The 15,432-nt window shown below is 40.3% G+C and overlaps 3 protein-coding genes across 3 annotated transcripts; all 3 read left to right on the forward strand.

Moving 5' to 3' along the window:
* The first annotated feature begins 92 nt into the window (after nt 1-92).
* Nucleotides 93-5,920, forward strand: LOC144651687 (ATPase family gene 2 protein homolog B-like). Its single transcript, XM_078511636.1, has 7 exons — nt 93-1,115; nt 1,653-1,878; nt 1,998-2,235; nt 2,772-2,926; nt 3,516-3,725; nt 4,542-5,102; nt 5,666-5,920. The coding sequence occupies exons 1-7, from the start codon at nt 205-207 to the stop codon at nt 5,804-5,806; spliced, it is 2,442 nt and encodes an 813-aa protein (XP_078367762.1). The 5' UTR covers nt 93-204; the 3' UTR covers nt 5,807-5,920.
* Nucleotides 5,921-6,055: 135 nt separating this feature from the next.
* LOC144651621 (E3 ubiquitin-protein ligase TRIM45-like) lies at nt 6,056-9,632 on the forward strand. Its single transcript, XM_078511562.1, has 2 exons — nt 6,056-6,748; nt 6,844-9,632. Exons 1-2 carry the CDS (start codon nt 6,426-6,428, stop codon nt 8,750-8,752), a joined length of 2,232 nt encoding a protein of 743 aa, XP_078367688.1. The 5' UTR covers nt 6,056-6,425; the 3' UTR covers nt 8,753-9,632.
* Nucleotides 9,633-11,360: 1,728 nt separating this feature from the next.
* LOC144647759 (E3 ubiquitin-protein ligase TRIM45-like) lies at nt 11,361-12,999 on the forward strand. The gene has a single exon (XM_078507448.1). It carries the CDS (start codon nt 11,434-11,436, stop codon nt 12,955-12,957), a length of 1,524 nt encoding a protein of 507 aa, XP_078363574.1. The 5' UTR covers nt 11,361-11,433; the 3' UTR covers nt 12,958-12,999.
* The last annotated feature ends 2,433 nt before the right edge of the window (nt 13,000-15,432 follow it).

A 15,432-nucleotide genomic window follows, 5' to 3' on the forward strand; every position in this document is an offset into this window, starting at 1 on the left:
ACTTATGAAGACGAAAAATTAAAGAATTTCCTTGGTTTCAAGGATGTAACTTTCAAACCTATCGAAATAAAATTATAAAAGTCAATGATATTAATCCAAATCAATATCAAAATTATATCCTGATCTTTCGATGCCTTACGTAACAAAATTTTCACTGTCGCTACCCCACAAAGGAATAGAATCGACCCACATGGTCAAACCAACATGGCGGACGAGACGATAAAATTTGAACTAAATTGTGTTCCTTGTGAAGCAAAGGATTTCAACACTGGTAGATGTCGGATTGCACCAAAAATAGTTGAAAAAATTGAAGGAAAAATCAATTCACCTGTTCGGATAGCACACGGGTCTGGATTTGTGTTTTGTTCATTGTGGCCAAGAACTGATGGAAACGACAATGTCATTCAATTTGACTCACTTGTCACTCTTCCGAACAGCGGGAAAACAGACAAGAAGAGCGATATTTGTTACAAGAAGAACATATCAGAAAATGATATTGTTTCAATTAATCCGGTGGATGCAAAAACCGTTGTCGTGTCTTTATTTTTATCTAACACAGCCGAAGATTTTGAGAACAACTTGACTCAAGTTGCACGGGAAATCAAGAGAGAAAGAGTTTCTCGCTCTTTATTAAGAGGTTGTACGATTATGCAGGGATGTGTTGTTCAGCCAAAGGAATTAAGAAACAATCAGAGTTCAGCAAAAGGAATCGCAAAGATTTTGGTACTCTCCACTGAACCCTCGACCCAGTCTCTTGGGAATAACCCCGTCAGAGTCACAGACAAAACACAAATTACTGTTAAGTCAGTCAGGAGGGGATATCACCTTGAAAATGACAATGTGCAGATCCTAGCAGGACTTGATGATGCAGCGAGGGAGCTTCGAGAAGTATTAAGCTATCCTTTTCAGTATCCAGAGTGCTTTGGTCAGTTGGGACTCGAGTGCCCCAAGGGGATTTTACTGCAGGGGGCCCCAGGGGTGGGGAAGACACTTCTTGTTAAGAGTGTTACTTCACAGTGCAATGCACAGTTGATAACATTGAATGGTACAGATGTGTTCGGTCCACATCCTGGAGAGAGTGAAGAAAATTTGAGGAAAACTTTTGACATTGCAAGGTAAAACATGAGTGATTGCCCTTGGGTGGAAAACACCAATGTCCAAAAATATGCCCTGATATTATATTTTTATAGAGCAATTTTCGATTGAGTGTCTTAAAACCAAGGGAGGGTCCTGAAGAAGTAAAATGGGAACTGGGATTTGGGTAAATTTTTATTGGAAAAATTGGATTTGGGTCACTGGGACTGGGATTTGGTCACTGGTAATTGGAATTGCAGACAGGAAAACAATAGAACTGGGACTGGGATTTTAAAAGTTTGGGAAAACAGTAGACTGGGAAATAGGATTTGGGCAAATAAAAAATGGGATTTATACCCACCGCCCTTTCAGGACCCTCAAAAGACACAGATAAACCAGTGAATCAATCAAAACACAAAGTAACTTAGCCAGCACACAGCGAGTAGTGATCGGTTTTGGTTAAGAAAGTGGCAAAAGTTTTTCAAATTAAACACTTACCATACCATAGTAATTAAAACCCAAAGCAAAACAACTCTATACTTGATATTTAATTCTTCACTCCTCGTTTCTTCCTTCAGGAATGCTTCACAGAATGGACCATGTGTCTTATTCATTGACGAACTTGATGCTCTGTGTCCAAAGAGGGGCAGCAGTGGTAATGAACAAGAGAACAGAATCGTTGCCCAGCTTCTAACTCTTCTTGATGGTTTGGAATCCCGAGGCCAGCTTATTGTTATTGGAGCAACAAACAGACCTAATGCTATTGATCCTGCTCTGCGACGTCCAGGCAGACTTGATAGAGAGGTCAGGAACAAAATTACTTACTAGTTATAAACTAAGAAGAGAAACTGATCTGCTCTTTTTAATCCAATGTTTTCTTCTTTCGCATATAACTAATATCTTGAATGGTGTGCGTTTTTCAGGTTGTGATTGGAGTACCCAATGCCATGCAGAGATTATCTATTCTAGAAGCACACACAAGATCACTGACATTAGCACATGATGTAGATCTAGCACATCTTGCTGAACTGACGTTAGGTTATGTTGGTGCTGATATAGCCTCCCTGTGCAGGGAAGCAGCCTTTGTGGCAATGAAAAGATTGATTAATCACAGCAGTAATGGTAGCTTTGACAGTTCAAGCATGCAGGAAACTATAACAGGTAATCAGGAATTGGGCGGTAATTTTGTTGTTGTTGTGCACAGGGATGATCATAAGTAAGCTGCAGTGAATAGGAACATTAATCAGTGCTTCAAGAAAACTAATTAGTTGTTATGCAAGAGGCTTAGTGGGCGCATGGTGATGTAATAGTTTTAAATACATTGGATTCCAGATTGAGAAGAAGATAAATAAATAATTAATTGATTGATTGATTGATAAATTGATTAAGAAGACTGGGTAGTCCTAGTTATGAAAATTGTGTTGTAAGCAAGAAACATTACTATCATATAACCTCTCTCTGGCCAAACACTGCAGGGGGGAAGGGGGAAGGGTGGCGGGCCTTAGATGGATGTCCGTCAAGGTAAAGTCTCATCAAGGGTGGGGTGTGTCCAAACTGATTTGCTCTTAACTGTGTAAACTCAATTGGCTGGATAGCAATTCGCACAACATAGCATTACTAATAAGGGCCTATTTCACGCACAGGTCCATGAAAGAGCAGACGTTTAACTCTTGCAAATTTTAACTTGTGCCTAATAGATAATGTTGCTGAAGTAACCATGGCGGATTTTCAACTAGCACTATGCCATATTGTCCCATCTATTTACCGAGGTTTGGAGGGAATGGTTGAATTGAATCCTATCAGCTGGGAAGATATCGGGGGATTGCAAGATGTGAAACAAGCTCTGAAACAGGTAACAAATTATACTTTATGGATTTGTGTATTTTGCGTTATCTCAATTTTATCACTTTCACACTACCCTGCAACCTTGGCAATGTATATACCTGTACTATCTTTATTCTACTCTGAAGGGCTCTTGGAGTGCTTAACTACATTTTTGCAGAAGAGTGTGCAGCACAAGCGGGAGAAGCGAGCGCAAAGCGGGAGACACGAACGCAAAAGCGAGAGACGCGAGCGCAAAGCAGGAAACACGAACGCAAAAGTGTGAGACGCGAGCGCAAAGCAGGAAACACGAACGCAAAAGCGGGAGAAGCGAGCGCAAAGCGGGATACACGAGCGCATTGCGGAAGACACGAGCGCAAAGCAGGAGACACGAGCACAACGTGGGATGCACGAGCGCAACTTGGAAGGCACAAGCGTAACGCGGGAGACACGAACGCAAAGTGGGAGACTCGCACAAATGCGGGAAGCACGGAAACGGAAGACACGAACACAAAGTGGGAGACTCCAGGAAAGTGAGCGCAAAGCGCGAGATACGCGCCCTTGCGCAAATAGTTACTAGGTTTTCTTCTGAAAATCTTAACAAAGTTTTCTATCTACAGGCAATTGAATGGCCTCTCAAACATCCAGAATCGTTTGCGCGTCTTGGCCTAAAACGTCCCAGGGGCGTTCTCCTGTATGGCCCTCCGGGATGCTGTAAAACGACCCTAGTGCGTGCGGCAGCCACCTCCTGTAAGTGCACCTTCATGGCCCTCAGTTGTGCACAGTTATACTCGCCTTACGTTGGCGATGCGGAGAGGAAAATACGAGAGGTGAGGGGGATGTGATAACGGTAATGATGATTTATTTATATAGCAATATCTCCAGAATTGATCTGTTGCGCTAAGAACAGTTTTCAATTGAGTGTCGTAAAACCAAAGCCAAAGTTATCACACTAGCCATCATAAAAAATACAGACAATCCAGTAAACCAATCAAAGCACGAAGTTATTTATATAGCAATATTTTCAGAATTGATCTGTAGCGCTTAACAACAAATTAAATAACAAGTTAAATTGCAAATTATAAATTACAAATCGAATATAAAAAAAGATTTAAGTTGAAATATGAACATTATGTAATATAGTAATATAATTGGCACTTTATTTCTAGAAACTTGTTTTACACATATAAGCCCTTTTCAAAAAGATGTCTTGATTTTACTCTTAAAACTAGGGACTCAAGAAGAAAACTTTATTTTCCGAGGAATAAAGTTCTTTCTAGCTACAGGCGATTGAATGTCCTCTAAAACATCCTGAATCGTTTGCGCGTCTTGGTCCCTGTAATCAACCAACGGTCTCTTTATCGACGCGAATCGCTGGCGACTACACTCTCTGCAGGGACTTTGATTATAATATCATTTTCTGTAAAATAAATGGTGGATTAAATCTGGGTTGAGTGCGCGCACAACCAGAACGTCGGTAAACGAATAATAATTAGTGTAATGACTTTGCACGTGGCTTATTTATCTTGGCGCATTTCTTTGAAAAACAAAAACGCAAAATAACTAGAATCGCTTTTCTTGTTTTGAGAACGAAAATCGAGACGGTAAATTTTCTGTCTATTTATTTGTTTTTATATTCTTCTCAGGTGTTCACCAAGGCCCGCGCAACAGCTCCGTCCGTGCTGTTCCTTGATGAACTGGACGCCATTGTCGGTAAACGGTCTGGGACGAGCAGTACTGGGGTGGAGGCAAGATTATTGTCAACTCTACTGAACGAAATGGATGGTGTTGGAGCATTGGCAAATATCTACCAATCAGAGGAAAGCAACCCTGAGCCTTCAGTAAATGGTAGAGATAGGAACTCCTGTAACGAACAGTTGATGAGAAGTGATTGTGGGTCGGGACGCTTCGAAAATGAACAGATTTCACTTAGAAAGCAGAGATTAAAAATCATTAGTTCTTCGACTGTGAAAGACGTTCTCATTGTCGCCGCCACTAATCGACCTGATGCTATCGACGAGGCCCTTCTCAGACCAGGGCGAATCGATCGCATCATTTATGTGCCTCCTCCAGACGTGGAGGCGCGGTTACAAATCCTGAGAGTGTACACTCGTGCCAGTCCCTTGGCGGAGGACGTGGATTTGGAGGAGTATGCTTTAAACACGGAATTGTTCTCAGGCGCTGACCTTGAAAATTTGTGCAGAGAGGTAGGGCATTCGGCAAGTTCTAGCAGAAATAGACTGTAAACAGCCTCTGGTTTTTTTTTAACGAAAAGAAAGAGCGTGCGATAAGCAGCGAGAGAAGTAGCAAGCGAAGCAAGGGTGTGAGGGGGTGAGGGGGGGGAGCGCCTTCACTTTTGCCCACGCTTCCAGTTATATCGGCAATATCTTTCGCTTTCAACGACATTCTCGTCCCCAGAGCTGCCTGTCCTCCTTAGCCTGCCAGGCCTTTGCGCAAAGAAAGGGTGGCTAAAAATCCCTTTGTATAACATTTTCGTGTTTCCATAAAGTTAAGGTAGTGAAGGAAGCAAGCGCCGTTTTCGGAATTCCCCGTAGAAGCACCCGAAGACGTTTCGATTTTATTAACCAATCAGAAACATCACGAGTATTACGAAAGATGTCACGTCACTTTGACGTCATCGAAATACGTCATATTGCCGAACAAAGTCCCTGCCTTACACCGCGAGCTGTTTTTTTTGACCTATTGAATGAGCTTTCTCACCTTTCGGCGTGTTTGTAATGGTTGTTTGGCATTGCTCTTTATTTTGCAGGCCGCACTATATGCTCTTGAAGATGGAGGCATGTCAGTTTGCAGAGTGGAGCATAAACATTTCATGGCAGCTCTGTCAACAGTCAAACCCTCCCTGACAACGGCACAGCTAGAAACATGCAAACTGGTGGAAAGAACTTAACTTCATAGCAATCGAAAGAATTTAAAAGACCATGTTCACATACAAACGAAAACTAAACATCTGTAGACCAGATATAAATAAAGGAGCTATGAATGAGATTTTCATTCGGGTTTTATTGTTATTAAATAAGATTTAATAGCACGAACTCGAAAAATCCGAGTTCCAGATGGGTTCCCATCTGGAACTCGGATTCGAGTTCGATTAAAATCTTATTTAATATCTTTGTTACTCACTTTGGAGGTTGGTTTTATTGTTGTCCGAGTTTATCTCGGACTATAGATAAATGCATGAAAAAGCAGCTGGTGGAATACCAGCTTCCCAGCATATCTACATCGCTCAAATTCATTGAGACTTGCTTTCGAGTCGAGCCCAGGAAGTGCGGTTAAATTCATTGAATTTAATGTTGTGCCAGGTGTCTTCAGTTTACAATTAATAAATATTTCAAACGGCAAATTCCTCTTCGACGTACTTGCACGTCGTTTTGAGGTTTCGTTTCACAGGATCGGTAAAAATCGCGTGAGTTGGCGTGACTGCAACCACCAAAACATCGCGTGACCTAACTCTTAAACACGTGATCTATCACGTGACGTTTGTATACAAGGAGACAAGAGGAGTCATCATGGATTCTCGGCGGTGTTGGAAAGATCTCGAGGCAACAGCAAAATGTCCCATTTGCTCGGAAACTTTTAAAGATCCCAAGACTTTACCTTGCTTGCATTCATTCTGTCTTCTTTGTCTTGATAACTTGGCACGTAGCGAAAGAAGACGACATCAAGGCAAAATAAGCTGTCCAATCTGCCAGACATCGCTTGCTATCCCGGAAGAAAACACATTCAGGGGTTTGCCTACTTCGTTTCACTTGGATCGACTCAAGGAGGTCCTAGCCGTGTCAAATGAAAATCAAGCGGCGATAACTTGCCAGAGCTGTAACGAAGATAGAACCCAATCAGGGGCGTAGCAGTTTTTGTTTGTGGTCGTGGGGGGGGGGGGGGGGGGGGGGGGGGGTTTTTTTTTTTTTTTTTTTTTTTTTTTTTTTGAGCAATTTCTTACTGTTTTGTTTGCAAGGACTACCTTTGTTCAACGTGCGACAAAGCTCACCGACGTCTGAGAATCACCGGGGATCATGATAACATTTTGCTTCAAAATGAACCACTGCAAGATGTTTTGCCAAGATCAGTTAAGTGTTCACAGGAATACCACGAAGAGGAGACCTTGCTTCACTACTGCCAGCAGTGCGACGAGTGCATTTGTGATATCTGTTATGACGAAAACCATCGGCGACATGATGTAGTGGATATTCAGCTAGTTGCCCGTGAAGGAAAAAAACAACTTGATAAGGCTCTGAAGAAAGCAGAAGAGGATTTGATCGCGAGTCAAGATGAGATGAAGGAAAATGAAGATACCCTTGAAAGTAGAAAGAACGAATTTGCCGCAGCCCGTAGAAACGTGAAAGCAATCGTGAAGGAACTAATTAAAAGTTTGAAAGAACACGAGAAAGCAGTGTTGACAAAGATGGATGACATTTATGAACGACAACAAAAACGTCACGCAATCCAACAACGTAAACTGGAGTTGTTTGTTACACGATTAAGAAGCCCGGTGGAACTCGGAAAATGTGTTCTGAGAAGAAACGTAGATGTCGAAATTGTAAAAGAGCAGAGAGCTATAATTGATCGCTGCGAAGATCTTTTGAATTCAAAAGAAACGGAGGCACTTGAATTTTCTTATGTGAATTATGTCCTAGACGAAGAAATGTGTCAAAGCGTTCAATTGTCAGGCCCAGGGAAGTTGATTGAGAGTGACACCGATCCATCACAGACAGTGGCCAGCGGTGAAGGTTTAACAGAGGCTGTAGTTGGCAAGAAAACTAAGATTTTAGTTCGCACAAGAGATTCAGGAGGAAAACAGTGTTATAATGAGGATGACCAAGTGAAGGTGAAAATCCAGAGCCCATTGGGAAAGGAATTGGAAACAGCATTTAAAGATAAAAAAGATGGAAAATATAAGATTAAATTTACCCCCACATTTGTTGGCCAACATGACGTCATGATTAGCGTTAATGGACAACCGCTGACTGACAGTCCATGGAGCGTTCAAGTGACCCCGCATCAGTACCAGATGACGTCTACAGTAGGAGCTAAACGACAAGATCACGAAGATGGAGAACATTCACCGTTTCATTTCTTGATTTACGGAGACGGAAAACTTTATTCACCACAAGACGTTGCAATTAGTCAAGTGAATGGAAATATTGCTGTTGTCGATGGTTGCCATGGAATACATTTGTATGATGGAAGTGGGAAGTACCTTCGTATGTTTGGAAAAAGAGATGCCACTTGTGCCAAGAGACTGAAGGACCCTCAGTCAGTTGCGTTTTCCACCTCTGGAGACATCATAGTTATTGATCAAATGAAGATCACTCTGTGTACAGAGAAAGGACACTTTGTGAGGTATTTTTTGAAGCACACAAAGGACCCGTATTCGGTGTCAGTGGCACGTGATGGTCGCGTGATCGTTTGTGATAGCAGTGACGCTCTTGTCAAGGTCCTCTCGCCTAACGGAGAAGATTTACTTCAGTCCTTTGGTGATCCATACTTGTATGGCTCCCCTTCGTTCGCAGTTCATAATCGAGACAAATTTTTCGTGTCCTATCGCGAGGAACACCGTGTATTGGTTTTTAACGATATGGGAACTTTCCTCTACAGTATTGGCACTCTAGGGCGCAGTAAGGAAAAGCTGAACAGCCCACTGGGGCTCGCTGTTGACAAGTTTAACAACTTAATTGTTTGCGACAGTAATGCCGGCCGACTGCAAGTGTTTACCCTGGAGGGTAGGTATGTCACTACCATCACTGGGTTCGGGTCCCCTCAGTTCATTGCTGTCTCTAAGGATGGACAATTATATGTCGTCGATAAAGAAAAGGATTGTGTTGATGTCTTGCAGTGAAGACGAGTGTACATAGAACTGAGAAGGACAGGCCTTTTAATAAAAACCATCTTACTGCGGTTAAAGTTGAGTGGTCGTCTATATTATAATAGTGGAAAATACTTTATAATAGTAGTAAAATACTTATAGCTTTCATTTAGAACTTTTCCGCCATTGGAAGCCACAAGATCGTCCGTGATTGATCAACTCGAAAACAGCCTTTTTAGTGAACAGCATAAATTTGTGAAAGGGCAAGCTATTGAAATATTTGTACTTATTAAAACACTTCAGTGGTAAGTCTAGGAGGGAAGAAATGACATTAATTTAATTTATTTAGATTTTGAAATCTGAAAAAAGAAAACGTTTATCAATGTTAATTTGAATACATTTTCCAAAGCTGGTGACATTTGTTTTTTTCTTAGTAATATTTCTCTTTAGTTCTGACAGTAGCTAGGCTCGATTTCTAGACAGTAGCTGGCTCCACAGTTTAAGCGCAGCCGCCGCAAAAGCGCTGTCCCCGGGGGAGATAGGGTCTTTACAACAGGGCACGTGGTGACAAAAGCAGTTCATCTTTTGATCTTAGGCTATATTTCGATGTTGACTTGATAGACATAAGATCAGAAATGTATTTAGGGCCAAGTCCATGGATCGCTTTAATAGTAATTAAACTGAATCACCTTAAAATCAATACGACACTTTAAAGTTTCGTATAAATATATAGGTAACCAGTGTAGTTCTAATAAGAAGGGTCTGGGCGGTGTGTGGCAGAACTTGGGAGCTCGAAAAACCAATCTAGCTGCAGCATTTTGCACTCGCAAAATCTTACACAAATAAGGATAAGCATATGCGGCAGCGGCGCAGTGTGTTTGCACTTAGTTAGTGCGGACTGGTTTGCATAAACATGATAAGGCCTACTCTGGGACCCATCCTAGTCCAGCGCCAGAGTCAGCTGCGCATGGACCATGATGATTCATGTACATGATACCACACTGACTAGGCGTCACCAAAAGCCTAAATGGTCACTTAAAGCCTAAAGTCGCAAAAATCGCCCAAAGTCGCCAAAGCGCCCCAAATCGCCCGTAATTAGGACAAAATACGCTAAAATCGCCTAAAGTAGCCTTTAGTCGCCCAAAGTTACGCCCATACGCGAGGTCAAGGTGAAACAGGTAAAAAGCGATTCACACCAGAAAGTACCCTCTTAGGCGCGGCGAAAGAGGTGAAATAAAATTCAATGGGACATTTCCCTTATCACGTCGTACCTCAACAGAGAACGTGACAAAACCGCCTGTACTGTCCTTCAGACTTAAGTTACAAAGATAGCTTTACTTATGAATGGTTACAATTAGGTTTTGAGAGTTTGCACTGACACTGACTGTTTTTGCAGTGATAACTTTAAGGTCTTTATGTTAAATGAAATCATATGATCCTGGGTGTATGATAACAGAATAAAATAAATTTTCCAAATTTGATACAATTTTTTGTGCTTTCTTCGTCATTTATATATAATTATGCGAGCCGTATATTTCCGAAACATTTTCAACCAATTTGAAATCAAAATCTGACTTTTTTCAACAGAAAGCGGAGTATACAGAAGTGCTTTAAGTCTGCGTTGGAGCGTTATGTTAAATGAAATTTATAAGATCCTGGGTGTATGATAGCTGAATTAAATAAATTTTCCAAATCTGATAAATTTTCTGTGCTTTCTTCGTCATTTATATGTATGGGAGCCGTATGTTTTCGAAACATTTTTAACCAATATAAAAACAAAATCTGAATTTTTTCAACAGAAAGCGGGGCATACTGGAGTGCTTAGTCTGTGTTCGAGCCTAGTAGCCCATCAGGCCAGCACTTATCTTTAGTTTCCATAGCATGAAGTGACCAGGAGTAGTCAGTCTTCTCCCCCTCCCCCCCCCTCCCCCTCCTGTTCAAATTTCTTATGTGCTACGCCAGTCTTGGTTTATTTCGGTACAGTTAAATATCGATAACTCGAACCTTCAAGGGAAATCGAAAGAGGTTCAATCTTATCAGGGGTTCAAGTTATGGAGGGTAAAAATAAACTGCTATAGACGATAAAGAAAATAAATGAGTTATGAGATTTGCATTCTGTTTAAATGTTGTGTGTTCACCGCATCCTTAAACCCAAGTTTAATCCTTTATTCATTTTGAAAGCATGGCAATTATGATAAAAATACAGTTTTTGTTTTACAATCCGATCGGATTTCGAATAACGTGAAATGATACGTGCCTGTGAATTTTAATGTAGGCTTTATCTCGGTCTACAGAAAAATGCATAAAAACGTCATTGCTGGCAGCACATTTACATCACTCAAATTCATTAAGGTCAGTAAGACTTGTTCACACGTCAAGCTCAGAGAACGCGATAAAATTAATTCAATAAAATGTTATGCCAGGTGTCTTCAGTTTAGAAGGCAAATTCAACGGACATTATTTGGCATTGGATTAGAAAATAAACGCCTCATTTCTCCCATGATTGCCGTAAAATATTCTCTATCCTTCGCTCCTCTACGACCTTCTGAGGTTTTGTTCGAGATTTAAACCAGTTTTGTATGTCACAGAATCGCCGAAAATCGCGTGAGCTCGTAGCGTGACTGCAAACACCAAAACATCGCGTGACCGAGCTCTAACTGAAAAACGTGTTCAATCACGTGACGCGTGTCTGCACCAAGACGCGAGGAGACATCATGGATCTCGAGACAACAGCAACATGTCCGCTTTGCTCGGAAACGCTTCAAGATCCCAAGACTTTACCTTGCTTGCATTCATTCTGTCTACTGTGCCTTGATAACTTGGCACGTATCGAAAGAAGAAGACATCAAGACAAAATAAGCTGTCCAATTTGTCAGACATCGATTCTGATCCCGGAAGAAAACACATTCAGGGATTTGTCCACTTCGTTTCATTTGGAACGACTTAAGGAGATCCAAGTAAATGAAAATCTAGTGGCGATAACATGCCAGAGCTGTAACGAGGGTAAGACCGCAATTTCGTACTGTTTTGTCTGCGAGGACTACCTTTGTTCAACGTGCGACAAAGCTCACCGACGTCTGAGAATCACCAGGGATCATGACAGTATTTTGCTTCAGAGTGAATCACTGCAAGATCTTTTGCAAAGACCAGTTATGTGTGCACAGAAATGCCACGGAGAGGAGGCCTTGTTTCTTTACTGCCAGCAATGCGACGAATGCATTTGCCAAATGTGTTATGACGAGAGCCATTGGCAACATGATGTAGAGGGTATTCAACAAGCTGCCTGTAAAGGAAAAGGAAAACTTAATGAAGCTCTAAAAAAAGCAGAAGAAGTAATGATCGCGAGTCAAGATGAGATGAATGAAAATTTAGTATTCCTTAAAAGTAGAGAGCATGAAATCGGTGCTGCCCGTAGAAACATTAAAGCAATTGTGACGGAACTAATTAAAAGTTTGAAAGAACACGAGAAAGCAGTGTTAACAAAGATTGATGACATTAACGAACAACAACAAAAAAGTCACGCAATCCAACAACGTAAACTTGAGTTGTTCGTAACACGATTAAAAAGCTCCGTGGAACTTGGAAAATGTGTTCTGAGAAGAAACGTAGATGTCGAAATTGTAAAAGAGCAGAAAGCTATTATTGATCGCTGCAAAGATCTTCTGAATTCAAGAGAAACAGAAGCACTGAAGTCCCCTTTCGTGAATTATGTAATTAACGAAGAAATGTGTCAAAGCGTTCAATTGTCAGGCCCAGGGAGGTTGATTGAGAGTACCACCGATCCATCACGGTGCACAGCACGAGTTCTGAAAGGTTTAACAAGGGCTGTCGTTGGCAAGAAAATTATGATTTTAGTTTGCACAAGAGATTCACGGGGCGAAAGGTGTTATCATGAAAAAGACAAAGTGAGGGTGAAAATCCAAAGCCCACTGGGAAAAGAATTGGAAACTAAATTTGAAAATGAAAACAATGGAAGATATACAGTTACCTTCACCCCCGAATGTGTTAGCCAACATGACATCATGATTATCATTAATGGACAACCACTGACTGAAAGTCCCTGGAATGTCCAAGTAGCCCCACATCAGTACCAGAAGATGTTTGAGCTTGGAGCTAAAACTGAAGACCATGAAGAGGGAGAAATTTCCTCCTGGCGTTCCTTGTTTTATCCTGGAAAACTTTATTCACCGCAAGATGTTGCAATAAGTCAAGTGAATGGAAATACTGCAGTTCTATAGAATCTTATGTTATACAGTTGTATGATGCAAATGGTAAGTTCCTTCATCGGTTTGGAAAAAGATGTTCCACACATGTTCTGGCAAAAACCTGAAGAGACCTCAGTCAGTGGCATATTCCATTTCTGGAGACATCATAGTTATTGATCAAATGAAGATCACTCTGTGCACAGAGAAAGGAGACTTTGTAAGGTATTTTTTGAAGCACACAAAAGATCCATATTCGGTATCAGTGGCACGTGATGGTCGCATGATTGTGTGTGACGAAAGTGGGTGCTCTTGTCAAAGTCCTCTCGCCCAACGGAGATGACTTACTTCAGTCCTTTGGTGATCCATACTTAAAGGGTTCCCCTTCATTTGCAATTCATCACCAAGACAAATTCATTGTTTCATATTGTGAGGAAAACTGTGTGTCAATTTTTGATCATGATGGGACTTTCCTTCATAGTATTGGCTCTTCGGGGCTGAACGGCCCACTGGGGCTCGCTGTTGACAAGTTAAACAACTTAATTGTATGTGACAGTAATGCCGGCCGACTTCAGGTGTTCACGCTGGAGGGAAGGTATATTACTACCATAACTGGGTTTGGATCCCCTCAGTTCATTGCTGTCTCTAAGGATGGACAATTGTACGTCGCCGATAGAAAAAAGAAATGTGTTCATGTCTTACAGTGAACATGAGTGGCTGATAACAGTAATAAATCAAGTGAAGTCAGTATTTTTCAGCCCTTATACTTTGATGGGTCAGTACTTGAACTCTATCAGTTGCTATAATAGTACAGTAATGGTATGAAACAAATGCTTTATCATTGGTTGACAAGTTGTGATCGTTTTCTCAACATTAAAGATTACCATTGCGATAGTATTACCTGTTAAAAACACCCTTAATTTTAGCTTTCAGTGCTATAACTTAAAAATGAGCTCAGTGACCCCCATTTTTTTTATTGAGTTATGATCAGCATGTCATAAACACAACTTTTGGCAAAGTTAAAAAAAATTCTGTCATAGGGGTACAGAGCCACCTTAATATTTTGAAAATTTAAGTTGAATGATCGGCTATATTAATAATGGAAACTACTTTCACTCAGAACTCTCCCGCCATTAGAAGCCACAAAATTGTTTGTGATTGACCAACTCGAAAAAAAAACACGTTTTTTTTTTCGGTGCAGTGCATATTAAACATCTATAAATTAGAGACTGCAAATGGGCAAGCCATTGAAATTTTGAACATGTGTACTGAACACTTGGTTAGTCAAGCAAGAAAAAAGAACTGCCACGAACCTGGTAAATTTGGTTCAAGTTAAGAAATGGTTACAAAAAAGTACATTAATTTATCCAGAGTCCAGTGTATATAAATGCTAATTTGAATAAATCTTCCACAGCTGATGACATTTTGTGTTTTCTCAATGATATGCAAGCAATGTGTAGACAACACTTACTTTTTTATATATTAAAAAAAAATTTTGCCGATATAGTTTGATTTGCACGAATTCATTTGCAGCTAGCGCTTTCGTTCATAAATCGGGCCCGAGACGCGAAAATCTCTGAAGCTGTTACAGATTTTTCCGAATCGGCCAACTTGTCGGATTGAAGTCGTGCGTTTATTGGATCGTCATCCACAAGCGCCGATTCGCTTCCCGATTTATCGTGGCGGGAAAATTCGGTCCGACAAATCGTAGCGTGTAAACAAGGAACGATTTTAGGTTTTTGAGAGATTACGTTCTATAGACGAATTTTCGTCTAAGAATATTTATCGACTATATCAGCTATATTAAGCGTTGTTGTTGGACGAATGTCAAATTGTGGCATAATCCGTTTTGCGCTTGATTCGTCTGACAACACATCTTGAAAGAAGTTCAGACAGATTAGGACTCTTTATTCGTCTAAGAACCGGATTTATGTTCAAGATTGATAATCTTCATCTGGTTGCAGTTGTTCAAAACTGGATAACGTATAGTCAAATGATGAAATTATCTGCTTTTTGAATGACTAAAGCCAGCTATCTCTAAAATATCTGTCTAATATGAATAATCCGATTTAGATTCAGAGTGAGACAGATAATTGTTGAGTCGGGTTTGAACATGACTGAAGGCGCGATAAAAAGCCTTTTTTATCACGGTGCAAAATTCAGAGCTCGACGGCTTACAGGATTGCCAAACGTTTAAGAGAATTGAAGAATTTTAATGTAAACAGTTATTGGATGAGGTTTTTTTGTTTTCGTATTATTAGGTGGGGTTTTTTTTTCTTTTTTTTTTTTTTTTTTTTAATTTTTTTTTTTTTTTTTTTTTTTTTTTTTTTTAAAAAAAAATTTTTTTTTTTTTTTTTTTTTTTTTTTTTTTTTTTTTTTTTTTTTTTTTTTTTTTTTTTTTTTTTTTTTTTTTTTTTTTTTTTTTTTTTTTTTTTTTAAAAAAAAAAAAAAAATATAGATAAGGGGGAGGGGACGGGGTGTCGTCTAAATACGTCAAACATGTGGTTTGTT

Source organism: Oculina patagonica, chromosome 1 (assembly GCF_052425735.1).
Source record: "Oculina patagonica isolate OP01 chromosome 1, crgOcupat, whole genome shotgun sequence".
In the NCBI taxonomy this organism is placed as follows: domain Eukaryota; kingdom Metazoa; phylum Cnidaria; class Anthozoa; order Scleractinia; family Oculinidae; genus Oculina; species Oculina patagonica.

Bases quoted from the DNA above. Each gene is read 5' to 3' on its own strand.
- LOC144651687 (XM_078511636.1), top strand. From the start codon at position 205: ATGGCGGACGAGACGATAAAATTTGAACTAAATTGTGTTCCTTGTGAA. The intron at 1,879-1,997 runs GTCAGGAACAAA...TGCGTTTTTCAG, and splicing joins CAGGCAGACTTGATAGAGAG to GTTGTGATTGGAGTACCCAA. The intron at 3,726-4,541 runs GTGAGGGGGATG...TATTCTTCTCAG, and splicing joins CGGAGAGGAAAATACGAGAG to GTGTTCACCAAGGCCCGCGC.
- LOC144651621 (XM_078511562.1), top strand. From the start codon at position 6,426: ATGGATTCTCGGCGGTGTTGGAAAGATCTCGAGGCAACAGCAAAATGT. The intron at 6,749-6,843 runs CCAATCAGGGGC...TTTTTTTTTTTG, and splicing joins AGCTGTAACGAAGATAGAAC to AGCAATTTCTTACTGTTTTG.
- LOC144647759 (XM_078507448.1), top strand. From the start codon at position 11,434: ATGGATCTCGAGACAACAGCAACATGTCCGCTTTGCTCGGAAACGCTT.